Below are 22,067 nucleotides of genomic sequence, written 5' to 3'. Positions count from 1 at the left end.
TTCTTCTTGTGGAAACAGATCAGACAGTGGACACCACAACAGCTGTAAGTACAATTATGTTGACATTGTTTTCCTCTTATTGCACCCTCCTAGCAGCAGCACGGCGATCGAAAGGAGCCTTGAAGTCAGTGGCGGCTCGCCACTAGGGGCGCAAGGGCGCCGACCCACCTGCTGGCCAGCTGCTGTTAAATCAGAGAAGAAGACAATAAAACTTTTTCGTTTTTGTGTTTTATAGCCCTATAAATAATATAAACATGTTTAAAATGAATAATATTTACTCATTTTAAGTATGTTTGTATTTCCAATGCACAATATAACGTTATTATCTAAATAAAAAAAACATCGTTTTCATGAGCAGGAAGTGACGTTTTTTTAAATTTTTTCGTATTTCTCGCCCGGGCTAGAAGCGATAGCGCTCTGAGTGCGCGTCACAGTTTGATCGCTGTCTCCGTCACAGCCAATCAGTGCATACGGCGTTGTGCGTTGAAATATGACTATTATGTTGGAATCCGAGCGCGATTTGAAGCGGTCTAGGCAGCAGCGTGAACTTCCGTGAAGAATTTCCATAGCCGCATTTTCGTGGAGACGCTCTCTGATTGGCCGACGCGATGCCAGTTTTTTTCCATAGCCGCATTTCTCGGGTTGGCTTAGAGAGAGAATGCAACACAGCAACAGCAGTTCAGTCGACTCGTCAACAACAACAGCAACTACACTGAGCTTAGGCACTCTTTCAAAGTTGGTTAAGGTTAGAGTTTGTCTTAGAGCATGGCGATAGAACGCCAGGTAGTTTGCAGGCTGTTCGAGGCGGAAATGGACAAAGACACAGCTCTTCACTCACACAGCTTGTTGGCTAACAACAAGCTATATGGATGCGGACAATGGATGGACATCAACACAGGCTGGATGGACAATGCCATGGAGTGGAATGGATATACTTTATCAACAAGCCAACAACAAGGTAGATTAGCGATCTTAACTCTAGTTTAATACATGATACGTTGTCTACTGATGCCGCATAACGTTGTAACGTTACAGCTACTGCTAGCTGTTAGCTCCGTCATCTTAGCTGGCCACTTTTATAATTACTTCATGGAAACGGAGTAACGTTAACGTTTAAACGTTATGTCGAGGTCATACAATACTACAGTCGACATAAGGTTAACGTTACCCCGTTTCCATGAAGTGTTTAAATAGCAGCAATCTTGTTGAAAATGTAACTTTACTAAAATGCTCTCTCTCTCTCTCTCTCTCTCTCGCTCTCTCTCTCTCTCTCTAATTTCGCCGCATGTGGGACATAACCACTCAGACAATGAATGGTAACTTGTTTAAAATAACGAGCTTTACAAATGTGTTTATTATTGAATGGATCTGACATCATCTGAGAGAGAGAGAGAGAGCGAGAGAGAGAGAGAGAGAGAGCGAGAGAGAGAGAGAGAGAGAGCTGTGCGTGTTTGTGTTGGGCTTTTTTTACCAAACATTTGCAAAATGTTTGGTATAGCGCCCCTAGTGGCGAAGTACCCAGCGGCCGCCACTGCTTGAAGTTGTACAATCACAGCTTTATTGTAAACAATTCCAAATGTTTTACATCCGTAGTACTTTACCATCTCCGCGGTCAACTAACTGCGAGCATCTGCAGCGACGTGATTCTCTTCACAGTAATATTACATTTCTCCCGATACTCTGTTAGCTCTGTGTAGGCTAACGCGATTGGGCGCTGAGAGGCCAATCAGGGCGCGCAAACCGAACGCGGAAGGACAACTGCCTTGGGTAAAGTATTCACGCGACCAGGCCTCAGGGCTGTGGGCGTGGCTCCGGGGGCGTGGCCTGAGAGATCTGCCCAAGATGCAGGTGTTGGACATCAGCTGGTTCATGGACAGCATGAAGGAGGGGAGACCTGTTGCCGTGGAGACCAGACACAGCATTCAGGTCTGTGTGTGTGTGTACTGGTGTCGTATTAAATAAGGATAGCGTGAAATAATATGGGTTACTTCTGGATATATAAAACTTTCTTTTAAATTTTTAACAACCAGAATATGTATAAATCACATAAAACCAAATGACCATAAAGCATATCCTGGGGTTGATCTTGATAAGACAAGCCATTAAAAGGGAGAAAGATACACCGATAGCTTGTAGATGCATTTTTTTTCTTAGCTAGTATGATAACACACACACAAAAAAAAAAAAAAAAAAAAAAAAGCAACCAAAAATAAACTAAATAAACGCTCCTTTATGCTCCTGCAAACAAACCATCCTTGGCGTATTATCCCGACAGAAGGAAAGGGGGAGACATGAGAAAACAGAAAAGGAAGTCATCTGATGAAATACACGGAAATGTATTTTCTTTATTTTGTCGAAGGAAAAATAAACAAACTTGGTGCGTTGTGAGTGTATGGATGGAAGCACATGTCTGTGTGTGTGCTCTGGTGTGTGTGTGTGCTCTGGTGTGTGTGTGTGCTCTGGTGTGTGTGTGTGCTCTGGTGTGTGTGTGTGCTCTGGTGTGTGTGTGTGCTCTGGTGTGTGTGTGTGCTCTGGTGTGCTCTGGTGTGTGTGTGTTGCTATTATATCGTGCCTGCGTGTGTTTTGCGGTAAGCAAAAGCGAGGGGGCGAAAGAGGAAGCGCTTGTATAGTATACTATATATATTAGTATATAAAGTAGTCTGCGAGAGTGATGGGGAACTGTGGGAAAAGATAACAGATATAACTTCCCTCAGCCTCTGCTCACCTTACAACATTCCGGTAGGCTGACATTGGCAGGAGAATCCCCTGGTTATTGTGCTGCCGAGCCAACTGGCAGAGCGGGGGGGGGCACTACGACACACACACACAGACAGAGCAGAGTGGGGGGCACTACGACACACACACACAGACACAGCAGAGTGGGGGGGCCACTACGACACACACACACAGACACAGCAGAGCGGGGGGGGGGCCACTACGACACACACACACAGACACAGCAGAGCGGGGGGGGCACTACCGACACACACACACAGACACAGCAGAGTGGGGGGGCCACTACCGACACACACACACAGACACAGCAGAGTGGGGGGGGGGGCACTACGACACACACACACAGACACAGCAGAGTGGGGGGGGGCCACTACGACACACACACACAGACACAGCAGAGTGGGGGGGCCACTACGACACACACACACAGACACAGCAGAGTGGGGGGGGCCACTACCGACACACACACACAGACACAGCAGAGTGGGGGGGGGCCACTACGACACACACACACAGACACAGCAGAGTGGGGGGGCCACTACCGACACACACACACAGACACAGCAGAGTGGGGGGGCCACTACGACACACACACACAGACACAGCAGAGTGGGGGGGGGCCACTACGACACACACACACAGACACAGCAGAGCGGGGGGGGGCCACTACCGACACACACACACACAGACACAGCAGAGCGGGGGGGGCCACTACCGACACACACACACAGACACAGCAGAGCGGGGGGGGGCCACTACCGACACACACACACAGACACAGCAGAGTGGGGGGGCCACTACGACACACACACACACAGACACAGCAGAGTGGGGGGGCCACTACGACACACACACACAGACACAGCAGAGTGGGGGGGGGCACTACCGACACACACACACAGACACAGCAGAGTGGGGGGGGGCACTACCGACACACACACACAGACACAGCAGAGCGGGGGGGCCACTACCGACACACACACACAGACACAGCAGAGCGGGGGGGCCACTACCGACACACACACACACAGTCACACAATGCACGCACTAACACAAATACACACATGCAGTATACCCCCCACCCCCGCAGCATATGGATCTAAAATAAAGAAAGGTTTTGGCTTCCTAAATGGACGGCGTCTCGGACGGAAGAGGAGAAACTCTGACAGTAGCCTCCCCTCCATATTCACCAGGGCCCTCATTCATCAATGTGTGCGTAGAACATGTCCTATTTCCACACGTAAGCACGGAATGTAGAACTAGTGTACGCACAGGGAAGTCGGGATTCATCACACGTGCGTACGCAGGCTCTACGCACACCTGTCATGATGAATCCCACCTTGGCTCTGCGCCGCGGCTCGTGCACGCTTTCACGTATTTGCATACCAGAAACGCCCCGATTAACCATATACGGTAATGGAATACACCCATGAAATGTGAAAAAATGGACTAAGCCGAGGGAAGCGTGTCATGAGACAGGCTGACAGACGTGTACACTTACGGTGATGTCGGATATGATATCTATTAACCATTGCTGCCTGGGCAGCGCAAACACTAATAAATACCGCGCTGGAATATGACTGCCTTTTCCCGTGTTGTTTGATTAATACCCAGGGATTAAAGTTCTCCTCAATTTTATTCCAAATCGCGATGGATCTCCCGTCAATTTTCTACCTGCTGCATATGATTTCTAGAGGCATACTACAATCTATTTTGATGTCAGTATTGGGTAGCAATGAATCTCACTGCATGTATGATGTAGCCTGCCTTTCAATACATGAACTTGAATTCCATCATGTTTGTGTGCGGGACTCACAAGGCTGTTGTCACAATGGGTGGTACCGGTACAGACAGTAATAATAACAGTCCACACAATATCACGATCCATGCCATAGCCTATGTTCTATTAGGACATGATCTGTGACGACAAATGTTCTGATATCATACTCTGACAGCATGCCTATGATCAACAAAAACGCGAACTTGAATCCCATCATATACATAGTCTGTCCACTATCTGGTGTCATTGCAATGCGTTTTCTATTCTTTCTTATACAGTAAAAAGGGGGAAGAACACTATATTCATATGACTTGTATTCTGCTTACAGCTTCGAAATTCCACTTGTTTCGTTTAACGTAAAGCCTTTTAAATATAATCAAAACGTTCCTGTGTTTCTGCGGTCTGCGCAAAATAATAACGAGTTGAGCTTTATGATTTATGATGAATTGAAAATGGGGGACCCTGATGTAAACAATACGAAAGTCTTTCTCTGGTCTGCATCCCCAATTAACAATTGTATGTACTGAGCTGTACTGTACCCATTCTGCAATCTGTTAATAAACTTTTCAATCAATCAATCAATCAATCAAGCTACGCGGAGCGCAGTCAGTCAGTAGCCTACACCCCGTATATTCCGATAACGCTATATAAACCATGCTGCATTCATTCTGAGAGAAAGATCTATTATTCCAAATGCTATTTATAGGGTTTTGACCATAATTACACTACTGTTGCTATTTTACAATGAACTATAATGAACTACGGTTCGTACAGAACATGCCAGTGTTATTATGCACAGAAGCTAATTTCCTTGTTGTAATAATATATTCTACCACTGGGCGCCAGGTACGCCTGGTCTGACCTGTGCGTAGATGTAAGCACGGAGTCAAGTTCAAATCGAAATTGATGAATCCCACTCTTTGCTTAGAAATGATCGTACGCACAGGGTAAGCACAGATCTGTGCGTAGAACACGTTGATGAATGAGGGCCCAGGTGTCCTCTGTCCTGCCTCTAGCAGTGTTGACGCTCATAATGAGATGAAAGATAGCCTCCGTCTCGCTCCTGTGCGTTCCCTTCCATATGTCCACAACTCGCATCATGCACGAGCGCGCCACATCAGTATACTTCCTCCGGTGCCCGCGTGGCGGGCGTAATGATGCAATGTTGACATTTATCGACCTATAGTCTCCCCAGGTAACTAGAGGCCTCCGTCCCACTGCTTATCACGTGATGTATTCCTCTTCCAGCGAATAAGGCAACACATAGTGGCAGTAATGCGTGCAAGATTTGTTTTTTATGAGTTATAAATCTATTTAAGGGGGTTTTGCGTGTGGAGATACAATATGGCCCAAGCGGGCTACTTCGCTGGCACGTTCGCCCGCGGCTCTTCTTCGTAACCGCTCTGGAAATGCAATGTCTTTTACTGTTATAAATATTCCACTGCAAAATGAGGAAGGAATTTTAAGTATTAAAACCGCTGAAATGTTATATTTCCATTAGATCTTGGCAGGAGAGAGAGAGAGAGAGAGAGAGAGAGAGAGAGAGAGAGAGAGAGAGAGAGAGAGAGAGAGAGAGAGAGAGAGAGAGAGCCTGTTAAGAATAAGTGGGGAGAGACAAGATGTTATAATAATCGGCTGGTGAAGATTACTTTCAATATGTAAAAAACAACCATAACCATGAAACCAGAGGTAGAGACACAAACATAGTTACGGTTAGATTCAAACTCATTACGTACGGCCAGCAGACCTTACTTTACTCAGCTGCAGTACTGTGGAACAGCCTGCCCAGCAGCATTAAACAGGCCCCCGGGTTAACTGGCTTCAAAAAGCATGTACGATCATGGCTTTCGGCATAGGAAAGAAAGGGTAGCATATGTATTTATTAGGGATGCCCCGATCACGTTTTTTGGCACCGATACCGATCACCGATCATCTTGAGCCATATCGGCCGATACCGATCCGATAATCGTTTTTGATTAAAAAAATAAAAATTAAAAAGTATTTTATATAAATATATATATATTTTTTTATAAAATATATATATTATATAATTAGACTTGTACTTGTAGTTGTATTATCTGCGAGACATCGCCACCACGCAACAAGTCAAAATGCTCGCTATCTGCAAACAGCTCCACTGTCTGTGTGTACTCGAGTAGCCTCCAGCTACGGCCAGGATTCTATATAAATATAAATATATTGGTATAAATCACATTCAGCATGCCCTCAGCCCGAATACGCATCGAATCAATGTTATAAGACATTGATATCAGGAGCTATCTGTAGCTACTGCTAGCCGGCTAGATAACGTTAAGACAACGCCTCAGTGAACTATTTAGTTTAGAGTAGGGATGTCCGATATTATCGGCCTACCGATATTATCGGCCGATATCGGCATTCAAATGTGATATCGGAAAATATCGGTATCGGTTTTCAAAAAAAATAAAATGTTTTACATTTCTATAACCTTTATTTACCCAGGCAAGCAAGTAAGAACAAATTCTGATTTTATTTATTGTCAAAAGTATGCATAATGTTGTGTTAATTCCACAACAAGAGATATGTAATGTTAATTACCTGAAATTATTCCATTTTTTGGGGGGGATAACCCTGCATATATCGGTATCGGTTGATATCGGTATCGGAAATTAAGAATTGGACAATATCGGTATATCGGTATCGGTAAAAAAGCCAATATCGAGCATCCCTAGTTTAGAGCTAACGTGAGCTAACGTGAGCTACCGAGTCAACGGAGGTAACTTATCATGCACTCGACTATTGCTGGAGCATTTGTTGATATCAGCAGCTATCAGTAGCTAGCCAGCTAGATAACGTTAGACAATGCCTCATGTAGTCACTGGGTCATTTAGTTTAAACAGTAACGTTAGCTCGGTAGGTAGCCAACGTTAGCTCACGTCGCATGCACTAGAGCAGTGGTTCCCAAAGTCGGGGTTGCGACCCAAAGGTGGGCCGCGAGCAGCCACGGATGGGCCGCGAGATGATTTAAAAAAAAACAAAAAATAAATAAAAACAAAAACATTTTATTTTATTTTTTATTTTTTTATTTTTTTATTTTATTTTATTTTTATTTAAATTTTTTTTGTCAGTCCACTGAACTTAGAAGCAGGCCAGGACAGTGTTTCTAGTTGTATTCTAAAATTCTATTCTATTGTATTCTAAAATGTGACTATATGGTTTTATATTAACTTAATAAATAAACAAAAACGAAAAATCTACTTATTTCAATGAACATTTCAAACTAAATAACAGATTATGCACATAAAACGCTGAAAACAACCGAAGCAACAATAGTATTTTAATGAGGCTATTATTATTATCATTATTATTTTGCAACAAGTTAGCCCTCTCATAAATAGCACATATAAATGAATAACTAACTTGAACTAACTTAATAGGATTGAAGTGATATTTGGCTTAAAAAATCGGTCGCCTGGCAAAAAAAAAAAAAAAAAAAGCCTGACGATGTGCATTGGGCCGCGGCTCTCTGACGCCTTATTTTCTGGGCCCCGGCCTGAAAAGTTTGGGAACCCCTGCACTAGAGCAGACTGTTGCCGGAGGCAGCCTCTTGTTTACATGGGTGCGGCAGGGGAAGGAGGAGAAGGAGGAGCCGTACGCTGCAAGCAGCTCTGTGTGTCTGAGAGAGAGAGCGAATGAGATCTCCGCTAAGAATTGGATCATGTTTTTCGATCGGTTTTGACGATCGGCGAAAATAAAGCATTATCACCGATCACCGATCTCATATTTATACTGAATATCGGCCGATACCGATCGCTGGCCGATCGTTCGGGGCATCCCTAGTATTTATTATTCTTTTATCTTCAACTGTTATATACATATTGTATCTTAATGTTTTATGATGTTTTATGTTGATGTATGTCCAGTTTTTTAATACCAGGGACCATGATGGAAATAAGTGCTTGCATTTTATCATGTTTTTTTTTTATCCCTTGGATGATGTCTCTAATCCACAATAAAATCAATGGGATCTCAGGGATGAGAGAGGAGAGGAGAGGAGAAGATAAGAGAAGAGAAGAGAGGAGGAGAGGAGGTCAGGGAGGGGAGACGAGAGGAGAGGATAAGAGAAGAGAAGAGAAGAGAAGAGAAGAGAAGAGAAGAGAAGAGAAGAGAAGAGAAGAGAAGAGAAGAGAAGAGAAGAGAAGAGAAGAGAAGAGAAGAGAAGAGAAGAGAAGAGAAGAGAAGAGAAGAGAAGAGAAGAGAAGAGGAGAGGAGAGAGAGAGGAGAGGAGAGGAGGTCAGGGAGACGAGACGAGACGAGACGAGACGAGACGAGAAGAGAAGAGAAGAGAAGAGAAGAGAAGAGGAGAGGAGAGGAGAGGAGAGGAGAGGAGGTCAGGCAGGGGAGACGAGAGGAGAGGAAAGGAGAGAGAAAAGAGGAGAAAGAAGAGAGGCAAGGAGAGAAGAGATGAGAGGCGAGGAGAGGAGAAGAGGGAACAGTTCAGAGTGTGATGAGATGCATCTGGCTCGATAGCGCCTGTGTGTCCCTGAGAGATGACTGTCGTCAATCTTCCTGTTTTAGAAGAGGAGGTGTGCAGGGCGTCACCCCCCCCCCCCACCCTCTCACCCTCTCACCCCCACCCTCTCACCCTGCTCAGTGGCCTGTGAGGATTTCATGAACCTACCTGAACATACCTCTCCATCTGCGTGACAAGCATTAACATGGTCAGTCGGACCCTGCGCGTCCCCCTCCAGATGTGGCCTGGGGGACGGACAGAGGAGGCCGGGGACGAGGCGGAGGTCCACAGAGGGGTCCAGGCGGCACCTCACCTTTCCATCAATTGAGCAGATGGCAGAGGACGGTGTGCCTATAGGAGACACAGGGGAAGGAAGTGAATATGAATTTACTGCACTTGACACCGAGACCACTCCAGGGTGGAAGTCTCCGACACTGACAGTGTGTCGCTCATACATTCATCTACAACGTTGGCTTCAGTTCAAGCCTACAACTTCGTCCTCCACCTACCAATCTTCTCCTCCACTGCGGGTGTAGAGGTCTACTTCTCTGGGGGCTTCTAAATCCCACTTTATCTCTTGATAAAATATATTTGATAAATATTTACCCCCCTTCATCCATTGTATTGCTGTGGGAATCTACGAAAACCCAAGTCCAGGTTAGATTTTCTCAACCTGTGACATTCAGACGGAGTTTCCAAAAAGTAGTTTTTCTTTTGATTGATCTGATACTCTGAGAGCTATTCATCACTTTTCTTTTTTTCAAGAACAGTAAAGGCCCCTGGCAGAGAATTCAAGATGCATTTTTCTTTTGTAATCCCTGCACTGCTTGGTTCAGTTCAGCCCAGCGGTGCAAGAGAGGCACCAGCCCTTTTCATTCACTTTTTGTTCCTCTTTTTCAAAGTCAGTCCAAGTCAACACAGGGCGGTGACGTCGCCTCTTGATAATTAATTCCATAGGCACAGTGTTCCATCGTAATGTCTAATTGTCTGCAAGGACCTTAATATTTCACACCGGTAGCTTAATCTTGTTTGATACATAACGGGGGAGTCATTTCTTCACAGAATGAAAAGGCAATTTAAAGGAGGTAAATTGGACGATGGTGAGCAGATTTGCGATGCCACAGGTTGGTAATGGATTTGGATGCCGCCAGACTGTGAGATTAGTGTTATTAGCTTGTTTACCATGGAGACGCACAGTCACCTTACAAATAATTCCTCAAAGGCAATCGGTTACATCTTTTAAATGTAATTCAATTTGAACTCCTGGCTTGACACGGCAGCACCCTTGTGAAAAATGCTCCAAACCCATATTTGTATGTAGTCCTTCCACCACAACGCTCATTTAAATCATGTACAACCTAATGTACCACTAGTAGACGCATGGGAGAAGCTACATATGGAGCATAGTAGAGCGCCACCTTTGCCGCCGTTGGGCAGGTACAGTAGTTACCGGGTTACGTGCACAATAACAATACTCAACCAGTAGTGTATCGATTTGACTTTTCGTCTCTCCTGACTGGGTTTCGCTTGGAGTTTGATTGATCAACAAGAAGAGGACTTGCTCTCAATATCTATGAATTTCAGCAGATCTTAGTTAGAACATGATTCTAAGTAGTGTTGTTGTGTTTACTGTACATGAGACTTGTGAGGACTGTAACTGGTCATTGTTAATGTGATCAGGAAAGATGACGACAGATTGAGGTGAGGTGAATAAACGAGTAGTGAGGTGAAACGTTGTGCCTTAACACTATGATCGCCGATGACGAGTTAAGACGTCATTCCTAGCCATGCTCATTCTGCCGAAGACGCCGTAACTCGTCTTTGATGTCAATATTTCAAAAATCTGTCATCGAAATCATATTTCCTTTCCGGAGCCCTGAGATGTACTGGTGAGCTCCACTCAACTGTCTAACGGTTCGAGAGCGCCATCTGGTGGCCGATCGGCAGATCGGCCAAGAGGGAGGGGCGCGCCAAACAGGAAGTGCTCATCCATATGTGCTCCGGGCACTCGCGATCGGTAGCCGGACTCCATCTCAACACACTGGATGATCAATCGCTCGCCCTAACTCAATAAACAACGTTATTTGGATGTATATAGTATTATACAACCTGGAAATGGTTCATCAGGATCAACATCCCATAATCGAAAACGGTCTACTCCACGCTGATCGTCCGACGGCGTGAGGAACATACGGTAAGATTCATCGTTATTTTCTAACGTATTCCATATAAACTGCTATGATGAACATATGACCCACTCTGGATGAATCATATAACGCTGCCCACGAAATTATAAGCGATCCCCCGCCCATCCGGTCATCATCAGATCATACGTAGATCATTCTAGAAGTACGTCCAGTTGAAATTTTTCATCTTGCACAGATTCCTACCAAACTGTATCTGATCATCAATATAATGCATTTGGGGCTATAAATCACGTTCTGAAGAAAGCTGCAGAAAACGATAAAAACATACTTATACTTTAGACCATATTTTAGTATGAATATGTGAATGAAAAAGTTTAACGTTGCTACACCCTGAACAATACATATAGGACATTGAATGGGCCATAATAATGGCAATGTAGCAATAGAATTTAAAAAGTTATAGCCCCAGGGCGGTTAGGTGGTCGAGCGGAGATTGCGTTCGTCACCAGCCCCGGAGCTGTGAGCTTGGTTCGCCTGTTCGAATCCAGCTCACAGCTCCGGGGTTGTCACCAGCTTGGCTGGCCGTCTGCACTGATACAATTGGCTGTATCAGAGGGTGGGAGAAGCTGGCGGGGTGGGTCCGGGTCGTTGTAAACAGCGACTCCTACAGTTCGGTCGGGGCGCCTGCTAAGCGCGGATTGGACGTGAGGGGGATAGTGTGATCCTTCCACACGCTACGCCCTCTCGATGAGAATCCGCGCTGCCAGGTGAAAAGAAGCGGTGATTGGCTGGACGTGTGTCGGAGGAAGCACGTGGTAGCCTCCACTCTCCCAGATGATCTGACTGTGGGGGGTAAAGCGCAGCGACCAGGAAGGGACTGGGAATTGGCATACGACTAACATTGGGATGGGAGAAAATCGGAGGAAAATGGAGGGGGAAAAAGACAAAAAAAAAAAAAATAAAAAAATTATAGCCCTGCAAAGAAGGGGAACTTCTCCATAGACAAATAGAGCTGGCGAGGGACGGTAAATTATGAATTTAACCCATGGCGATCAAAGTGTTAATGTAAATCTTATCATTTCTACAATATTGTTTGTATAATTTATCTCTATATATCACATATCAGCTCTACCTGTGACCATAAAAGAGAAGTGTTTAACTGCGCCAGTCTACTCCGCTGCTCTTATTTAATTTATTCCATCTCTAGGGACCTCAGGTAGCTGATGTTAATATGTAGCTATACTGCTGGTGAACAATGACTCACAGGCACAAACACTTTCTCAAATATCCAGAGACACACACACACACACACACACACACACACACACACACACACACACACACACACACACACACACACACACACACACACACACACACACACACACACACACACACACACACACACACACCCCAGCTTTCTTCGACGACACTTCTATACTTCTGTTCTCAAGATGCTTCTGTTATTTCTTTGCTGTGTGAAAAGCCCCTCCCTGCCCCCAATCTGTTCTGCTCTAATTGGGGAGGGGGGGTTGCCTTGCTTCACTCACCAGCACTCTTGACACATCTCCCCCAAGACGCATTAACCTGCAAACGAGTGGCATCTGCAGGTAGTGCGTGACGACGGTGCAACAGCTGAGGTGCCCGTGAGCCGTGGCACAGGGGTTGGGCACGGACCGGACCCCGGGGGCGCTGAGCGTCATGCCCAAATGGACAGCGGACGTGCTGCTCCTCACAAGCAGTGATGGATCTGTCCCTGTGCCATCTGCCTAGTGGGCGGTGGGTGGCCAATTCCGGGGGGGGGGGGGGGGGGGGGGGGGGATAGTGGAAGGACATTCACAGCTTTTCTCACACACCAGGGAAGCAGGTAATGTGATTTATAATGTAGTGTGTCTATGGGATCAAAATGACATCACATACTAAAAGATAGAAGAGAATATGAAAGACAATACGTATTGAAGACAATACATATCAACATGGACTTAATGCCTTACTTCTAATTTCTTTCTTTCTTCCTGGGGGTGGGTCTATGTGCACGTGAAGGAGGGGGGGGGGGGGGGGGGGGTGGCTCCATTCCATATATTCCCCTGCTAGCGTCTTTCCACCACATTACTCCTCTAATTACAAATCCCATTCTGCTTCCCCATCCCAGTGATTAACTCATTATCCTGCCACTAAGGCACATCACAACATATTATTAGGATGTATCGATGGTAATGGAACAGTTGGCACTGGCTTTTTTTTGTGTACAGCCACAGGTAAACCATTTCATCTTGGTTGGAAGCGGTTTTGAGTTATTATTATTTGTATACTTTTTTTAAGGTGTAGGTTTCAGTCCCTTATGTTGTGAATCTGAGAGAGAGAGAGAGAGGAGAGAGAGAGAGAGAGAGAGAGAGAGAGAGAGAGAGGAGAGAGAGAGAGAGGCAGCAGACACTGGGACAGCACTAATGAGGGACAAGCTATTGATTCAGACTGGTAAAACTATCCTTGACCTGTCTCTCTCTCTCTCTCTCTCTCTTGGTCCGATCACATGGCGTGGTAATGATGTAATCCCTGTGAATGCTCCAGCATATTAAAAAAATCGCAAAAGGCTACTTTGGGGCTGTGCAAGGTGTGTGTGTGTGTGTGTGTGTGTGTGTGTGAAAGAGAGAGTATCCATATGTTGTATTATGTGTGTCTGGAAAGAGAGGAGAGAGAGAGAGAGAGAGAGAGAGAGAGAGAGAGATGAGAGAGAGAGAGAGAGAGAGAGAGAGAGAGAGAGAGAGAGAGAGAGAGAGAGAGAGAGAGAGAGAGAGAGAGAGAGACGTTCACAGAAAGGTAAAGAAACTATGTTCTATTTTATGGCAATAAAAGATATAATCACAAAAATAACGACAGAATTTTTCGCTAATATTTTCAACAGCTTTGACTGTCCACCGAAAGCCCTGGGTCTCCTCTCTCTTAGGACTACAACGCTTTCATGATGCGCTATCTCCTTGCGTCTAATTCATCCGGTTTCTGCCAGGATGCAGCTGAGATATTTATAAACTCACATTTCGATCATTGGTAAACAAACGCAATGCTGAAAATATACACTTTGACTGCTGTTTTGATACGGTTAGAAAATATTGTTGCATCTTCTGGCATGACAATGGAGCCAAGTAAACATATATGCCCACAACGATGGGACTTATAATTGACTAATTTCACCACACAGCACAAACTACTAGCTGTGGGGTTTACAGTGATATACTCATCAATTACCCTTCTTATCGATCATCAACACTACTCAGAGAATGGCCATGAAAACATGCATACTTTTCTGTTAATTTGTCTGAAACAGCCCACAAAGCAGCCATGGAGCCATTAGCCTCTTTCTGCTTCATAACATTATTACCAGGGTCTTTCTTGGGCAGTATTGTATGTCCTTTGATCATCCATGGCCAGCCAGTCCTTTGATATTCGGCAACCTTTTGATTCTTCTGACTTTGGCCGCGGGGGGCGACCATGGCTCGGGAGGTAGAGCAGCCGTCTGGTAATCTGGAGGTTCCCAGTTCGATTCCCGCTCCTCCCGGGTAGCGTGTCGAAGTGTCCTTGAGCAAGACACTTAACCCCTAATTGCTCCTGATGAGCAGGTCGGCACCTTGCATGGTCGCCTCCACTGTCTGTGTGTGAATGTGTGAGTGAATGGGTAAAATGTGAGGAACAAATTGTAAAGCGCTTTGGATAAAAGCGCTATATAAATGCAGCCATTTACCATTTATATATTTGGCCTGTAAAGGTCCGACTGGTTTGAAAAGCTCAACAAATATGACTGTTTAGTTTAGTTTATTTAGAATCCCCATTAGTTGTTACCACAATAACAACTACTCTCCATGGGGTCCTCTCAAAATAACATAACACATTCAAACATAAAATCATTGTACAAGCAGAATAAAACAATACTTCCATGCACATTGTACAAGCAACAACACCAAAACAAAGAATAATAATGACAGTAAAGATAGTAATTTGTCTGTCTACATGAATGAAGCTCCACAGAAGGGGAGAGGTCACATAGGTCCCAACTCTCCCCTACCACCGCCCTAATTTGGAAAAAAATAAATAAAAATAAGATTATTTATTTCTGTAAAATCGCTGTTCTCAATTTCTTTTTGAAACTTGTCTTAGTGGTAATATGTGTTAGATGTAATGGCAGTTTGTTCCAGTTTGGCATAGCTCTATACATTACAGTTTTCTTTAATTAATTCGTTTTGGGTAGTGGAAGCATGAATCTTTCCATCACTGCATGTCTGGTATTATAAACATGTTGATCTTTTGTATGTAATATAGGCACTCTCAAGGTACAGATATTTCTACCAAAGAGGATGATGCTACAAGCCAGTCTGTCTTTCACCCTCAACCATGACAGCCTGGCATGCATCCCTTCCACAGTGTCCCTCATTGAACAGTGAAGGGCCAGGCCAGGTACATGACATCATGACATTTATGGCATAGGGACATACATGACATACAGGTATATAGTACTGTTACATTTGTGACATATGGTTGCTAAATACTCAAAATAGGGGAGACAAACTAACTGCTCTCCAATATATGCCAATAACGTTCAGTTTTGTGGTATATAATTGTGAGGATTGGTCCGATTCCGCACGCTTCAAGGTACCAATTACCCTCGCGCACCTGAAGTGAGTTCTAATCAGCTCGGTGGAGCCCTTTATATACTCTGGTGTTCCTAACGTTCTGTGTCGGGTCGTTTTGGATTACCACTGGCTGCTGCTTGTTCCGCTCCTGTGTTGTTCCTCGTCTGTTTCTCTCCAGGACGTCTATGAAGTCGCCGCTGTTGCTTTTCTCTGCCATCCATTGGATTTCTGCCTCATAGACCGCTTTGCGCAATTGCGCCTTGGTGAGTTTTGGAACGTACTTTTTTTGGATACTCTGTTTTTCTCGCATTTTCCTGGACTCGGGACCTTTCTGTTTTTTGTGTGTTTGGGTAACACTGAAGAGGAGCCGCTTGTTGTTGTTACTGACTCAGCTAAACAATTCTGGACTGCATTGTATACCGTTCGCTCGTCTTGTTGACATTATCTCTCTCTCTGTTTTCCCCGAGTGGATCGTCAAGTAGCTGCAGAGCCGCAGAGTCAGAGGTGCAACGCCACAGTGCCGTCTCTGCTCTGAAGACGAGCTGCAGAGCCGCAGACAACTCTGCCAAGAACATTTTCTCCCCTTGTGCTTTTTGTTGTTTTCGCTCATTTCTGTTTTGTAAATAAATACGCCCTGGTTTTTGGCTAACTCTGAACTACCTGTCTGTGCCGTGCTGTTGGGGTTGTTTACAAACCATAACATTACGACCCGACCATGTCGACCCCAGCCGACACAGACAGAGTTAGGGCAGCGTTGGCGGTCCAGATCGAGTTGACCAACGACCACACCCAACAGTTAGGTGCGGCTGCGGCTGCTGTGCAGGACCTCCGGGCCCAGGTCCAGCCTATTCAGGAGTCTCTTAACACTCTGGCCACCCAGCAGACAACCCAGGGTAATCAGCAGGCTGATATTCTGCACCAGCTACAGGCTCTCAGTGCAGCATTTAACACCCTGCTTTTAACCCCACCTGTCCCAGGAGTCCCAGCCAGATCACCACCCGCAGCCGCGACAGACCCCGCACCTCCCGACCTCGCACCTCGGGAGCCCCGTCTCTCCGAACCACGTTTGTTCGACGGTAACTTCGAGGATTGTGCCACATTCATCATGCAATGTGAGTTGGTTTTCCTTCATCAACCCAGCCGATTTACGTCAGAGGGAGCCCGAGTAGCTTACATGACTAACCTGCTCACAGGCCGAGCAGCACAGTGGGTTGCTGCTTCCTGGTCTATGAGGGCTGATTTTTGTTTCTCCTACCCAGACTTCGTGGCAGAGCTCCGAAGGGTTTTCCACCACCCAGCTTGTGGCCAGGACCCAGGAGCTCGGTTGGGCACCTTCCGGCTGGGCAGTGGCAGTGTCACCGACTACGCGCTGGAGTTCAGACTGGCTGCAACCGAGAGCGGTTGGAACGATCGGGCGCTTCTTCTCACCTTCCTGAGGGGGCTCAACGACGCTGTAAGGGACCAGCTCGCGACCCGAGAGGAGCCCGATTCTCTCGAGGGCCTAATCAGCCTCGCTATTCGCATCGACGGACGCCTCCGGGAGAGAAGGCGTGAGAGAGCCTGACTGGGACCCCCAGACGTTCCCCAGACCCCCCGTACTCGTGACAGTACTGCTGTCCGTCCTGCCCCCTCCGCGACTGGTGGTCTTTTCCCCTCCCGGTCTGTGACCGAGGAGGAACCCATGCAGCTGGGACGCACACACCTTAGCCAGGCTGAACGGGAGTCCAGGCTCAGGTCCGGCCTTTGCCTCTACTGCGGCCGGGATGGACACCGTATCTCCAATTGCCCTACCCGGCCAAAAGACCAGGCTCGCCGGGACCCCGGGAGATCCTGGTGAGCCGTTTTTCCTGTTCCCACACCCGTGCACCACCTAACCGTCTGACGAGCGTCACCCTAGCCTGGGCGGACCAACGGGCGACGGTGGAGGCACTCATTGACTCGGGTGCTGATGAGAGTTTCCTGGACGTTGAGTTTGCCACCCAGGCCAACATTCCACTTGAGGACCTCGAGAGGCCCTTGGAGGTTTTCGCGCTGGATCAGCACCGCCTGGCTGACATCACTCAACGCACCTGTCCTGTCCTCCTCACCATTGCTGGTAACCACGTTGAGAGACTCCAGTTTTTTATTACCAGATCCCCTCTTGTCCCAGTAGTCCTGGGTCGGCCCTGGCTCGCGCTGCATGAGCCCCACATCGCCTGGTCCTCCGGCACCATCAGGGGGTGGAGCTCCTCCTGCCATGCCCAGTGTCTTCAGGCGGCGTCCAGTCCTTCGCCCCGGAGTTCCCCTTGTGTGCCGCCCCCGGACCTCTCAACTATTCCCCCCCGAGTACCATGACCTCTGGGAGGTTTTCAGCAAGTCCCGGGCTCTGGCCCTTCCGCCTCACCGGCCTTACGACTGTGCCATCGACCTCCGCTCAGGGGCCCCCCTTCCCGGCAGCCGCCTCTACAGTCTGACCGTCCCTGAGAAGGCAGCGATGGAGAAGTACATCTCTGAGTCCTTGGCAGCAGGCCTCATTCGGCCCTCTTCCTCCCCGGTGGCGGCCGGTTTCTTTTTTGTTGGGAAGAAGGATGGAGACCTTCGACCCTGCATTGACTATCGCCAACTCAACGAGATCACCATTAAGAACAAGTATCCTCTTCCTCTCATGAACTCCACCTTCGAGCCCCTCACCCAGGCTACCGTCTTCACCAAACTGGACCGCCGGAGTGCCTACCATCTGGTCCGTATCCGAGAGGGCGATGAATGGAAGACCGCCTTCAAGACTCCCAGGGGTCATTACGAGGACCTGGTGATGCCGTTCGGCCTCACCAACGCTCCGGCGGTATTCCAGGCGCTCATGAACGACGTCCTCTGTGACATGCTCGAGGAGTTTGTGGTTGTATACCTGGACGACATCCTCATCTTCTCCAAGACCCTCGAGGAACACGTCCAGCATGTCCGCCGTGTGCTGGAGCGCCTCCTCCACAATCGGCTCTTCGTTAAGGCAGAGAAGTGCCGTTTCCACTCCGACTCCGTCGATTACCTAGGCTTCATCGTGGAGAGCGGCCTGACCCGAGCTGACCCTCGCAAGATCCGGGCCGTGGAGAAGTGGCCGGAACCCACCTCTCGGAAGGAGCTACAGAGCTTCCTCGGGTTCGCAAACTTCTACCGGAGATTCATCCGGAACTACAGCCAGGTGGCGGAACCACATACCAGGCTGACCTCTCCCTCCCTGCCGTTTGACTGGTCTCCAGCGGCCTGCGCTGCGTTCCGTTCCCTCAAGAAGAGGTTCACCACCGCCCCGGTCTTGCTCCACCCAGACCCCAAGAGGCAGTTCATTGTGGAGGTGGACACCTCGGATACTGGACTAGGGGCTATCTTGTCTCAGCGGTCGTCGACGGACCAGAAGGTCCATCCGTGCGCTTTCTACTCACGTCGTTTCCTTCCTGCCGAGAGGAACTATGACATTGGCAACCGGGAGCTGCTGGCGGTAGTGGCTGCCTTGGAGGAGTGGCGTAATTGGCTGGAGGGGGCCGAGGAACCGTTCACCATTTGGACGGACCATAAGAACTTGACGTACATCCGTGCATCCAAGCGCCTCAACGGCCGGCAGGCAAGGTGGGCCAGCTTCCTCAGTCGGTTCGACTTCTCGCTGACCTTTCGCCCTGGGTCCCGCAACACGAAGGCCGACTCTCTGTCCCGGTTACACTCCAAGGGGGCTCCAACCACTGAGGATCCGACTCCCATCCTCCCAGAGGCCAGGGTGGTGGGAGTGGTCACCTTGGGCATCGAAACCGTGGTCAGGCGTGCCCTACGTTTCCATCCCGCTCCCAGCAACGTACCCATTCGTCGCCTCTTCGTCCCCGACTCAGTCCGGTCCCGGGTTCTCCAATGGGGCCATACCAGCCGGTTTGCCTGCCACCCCGGCGTTCATCGCACTTTTTCCTTCCTGGCTCGTCGATTCTGGTGGCCCACCATGAGGAACGACGTCAAGGAGTTTGTTCTGGCCTGCACGGTCTGCGCCCCCAGCAAGGCCTCCCACCAGGCACCCTCCGGGCTATTGCAGCCACTTTCCATTCCGAGCCGCCCTTGGTCCCATGTGGCGTTGGACTTCGTCACGGGTCTTCCATCGTCCCAGGGAAACACGTGCCTTCTGACTGTGGTGGATCGGTTCAGCAAGGGGGTTCACCTCGTGGCCCTTCCCAAGCTTCCCTCAGCTTCCGAGACAGCGGACCTCCTGACAAGCCACGTGTTCAGCCTCCATGGTTTCCCCCAGGACGTCGTCTTGGCCGGGGTCCCCAGTTCACTTCCCAGGTATGGCGGGCCTTTTGCAAGGGATTGGGGGCAACTGTCAGTCTTTCGTCTGGTTATCATCCCCAGACCAACGGACAAACAGGGAGGATGAACCAGAGCGTGGAGTCTGCTGTCCGTTGTGTTGCCGCCGAGAGACCCGGTTCCTTCCCTGGGTCGAGTACGCCATCAACTCCCTGGTCAGTTCCGCCACCGGCCTCTCGCCATTCGAGGTATCCCTGGGCTACCAACCCCCTCTTTTCCCTGCACAGGAGTCGGAAGTGGCAGTTCCCTCCGTGCAGGATCATCTCGACCGGTGTCGTCAGGTCTGGGAGATCACCAGGACTGCGCTGCTCCGGTCATCGGAGTGCGCCAGTCGTGGAGCTGACCGACGCCGGATCCCTGCGCCGACGTACCACCCTGAGCAGAGGGTATGGTTGTCCGCCAAGGATCTTCCGCTTCGATCCTCGGCCAAGAAGCTTAACCCCCGGTTCGTCGGCCCTTTTGGGATCCAGAAGGTGCTCAGTCCCGCGGCGGTGAGTCTTAAGCTTCCTGCGTCCATGCGCATTCACCCCGTTTTCCATGTGTCCCGGGTTAAACCTGTCTCTCTCAGTCCCCTGATGCATCCTGCTCCAGATCCGCCTCCTCCCGAGATGGTGGACGGACACCCCCAGTGGAAGGTCCGTCGGCTCATGGACGTCTGACGGTGGGGACGGGGGTTCCAGTACCTGGTGGACTGGGAGGGATACGGTCCGGAGGAATGGAGCTGGGTCTCCCGCCAGCTCATCATGGACCCCGCCCTGGTCACCGACTTCCATCGGTCCCATCCGGGAAAGCCGAGGCCGGGCAGGTCGCCGGGTGGCTCCCGTGGAGGGGGGGGTACTGTGAGGATTGGTCCGATTCCGCACGCTTCAAGGTACCAATTACCCTTGCGCACCTGAAGTGAGTTCTAATCAGCTCGGTGGAGCCCTTTATATACTCTGGTGTTCCTAACGTTCTGTGTCGGGTCGTTTTGGATTACCACTGGCTGCTGCTTGTTCCGCTCCCGTGTTGTTCCTCATCTGTTTCTCTCCAGGACGTCTATGAAGTCGCCGCTGTTGCTTTACATAGACCGCTTTGCGCAATTGCGCCTTGGTGAGTTTTGGAACGTACTTTTTTTGGATACTCTGTTTTTCTCGCATTTTCCTGGACTCGGGACCTTTCTGTTTTTTGTGTGTTTGGGTAACACTGAAGAGGAGCCGCTTGTTGTTGTTACTGACTCAGCTAAACAATTCAGGACTGCATTGTATAACGTTCGCTCATCTTGTTGACATTATATCTCTCTCTGTTTTCCCGAGTGGATCGTCAAGTAGCTGCAGAGCCGCAGAGTCAGAGGCGCAACGCCACAGTGCCGTCTCTGCTCTGAAGACGAGCTGCAGAGCCGCAGACAACTCTGCCAAGAACATTTTCTCCCCTTGTGCTTTTTGTTGTTTTCGCTCATTTCTGTTTTGTAAATAAATACGCCCTGGTTTTTGGCTAACTCTGAACTACCTGTCTGTGCCGTGCTGTTGGGGTTGTTTACAAACCATAACATTAATCCCGAGTAACAAGTGAATTAATTGGGAAGTGTAGTTCTAAAAAATTCCAACGCTCATTGAAAGCTCTGCATGTCCTCTTCTCAAAATGACTCAAATGACTACAATTCAGCGACGGTCGCTTTTTCAAAATGGCGGATTTTTGCGATCACAACATCACATTTCAAAAACTAAAACTTCACTAATAACAGGTGGTTATGATAAATGGTTATGATGTTTATTCTTGAATACGTTTGAAAAAAATAAAGATAATTATGTCAGACAGTCTGCAGAGCTTGATTTATGACGTGATGTCATTTGCGGTCCTCAATCCCGTCTCCTCATCCCTGCCCCCCTCCTCAAGGAGGTTTTTGACACCATGGGTCCACACATCCTCGCCATTATCAACAACTCTCTAGCTACTGGTACCGTTCCATCCTGTTTCAAACAAGCAGTGGTTCACCCTCT

The 22,067-nt window shown here is 48.2% G+C and overlaps 1 protein-coding gene across 1 annotated transcript in view; it reads left to right on the top strand.

Annotated features, from left to right (window-relative positions):
• Positions 1-1,803: 1,803 nt before the first annotated feature.
• dntt (deoxynucleotidyltransferase, terminal) overlaps positions 1,804-22,067 on the top strand; it is a gene marked incomplete at its 3' end in the record, with an annotated part of 195,856 nt that continues 175,592 nt past the window's right edge. Inside the window, exons 1-2 of the mRNA XM_084321927.1 lie at positions 1,804-1,926; positions 21,964-22,024. Of these exons, the coding sequence (XP_084178053.1) occupies positions 1,843-1,926; positions 21,964-22,024 (145 nt within the window). The 5' untranslated portion in view covers positions 1,804-1,842. The remainder of the gene's footprint in view (positions 1,927-21,963; positions 22,025-22,067) is intronic.

This window comes from Notolepis coatsorum (genome assembly GCF_963971535.1).
Source record: "Notolepis coatsorum genome assembly, chromosome: 9".
In the NCBI taxonomy this organism is placed as follows: domain Eukaryota; kingdom Metazoa; phylum Chordata; class Actinopteri; order Aulopiformes; family Paralepididae; genus Notolepis; species Notolepis coatsorum.
This window is presented reverse-complemented; position numbering and strand designations above follow the sequence as displayed.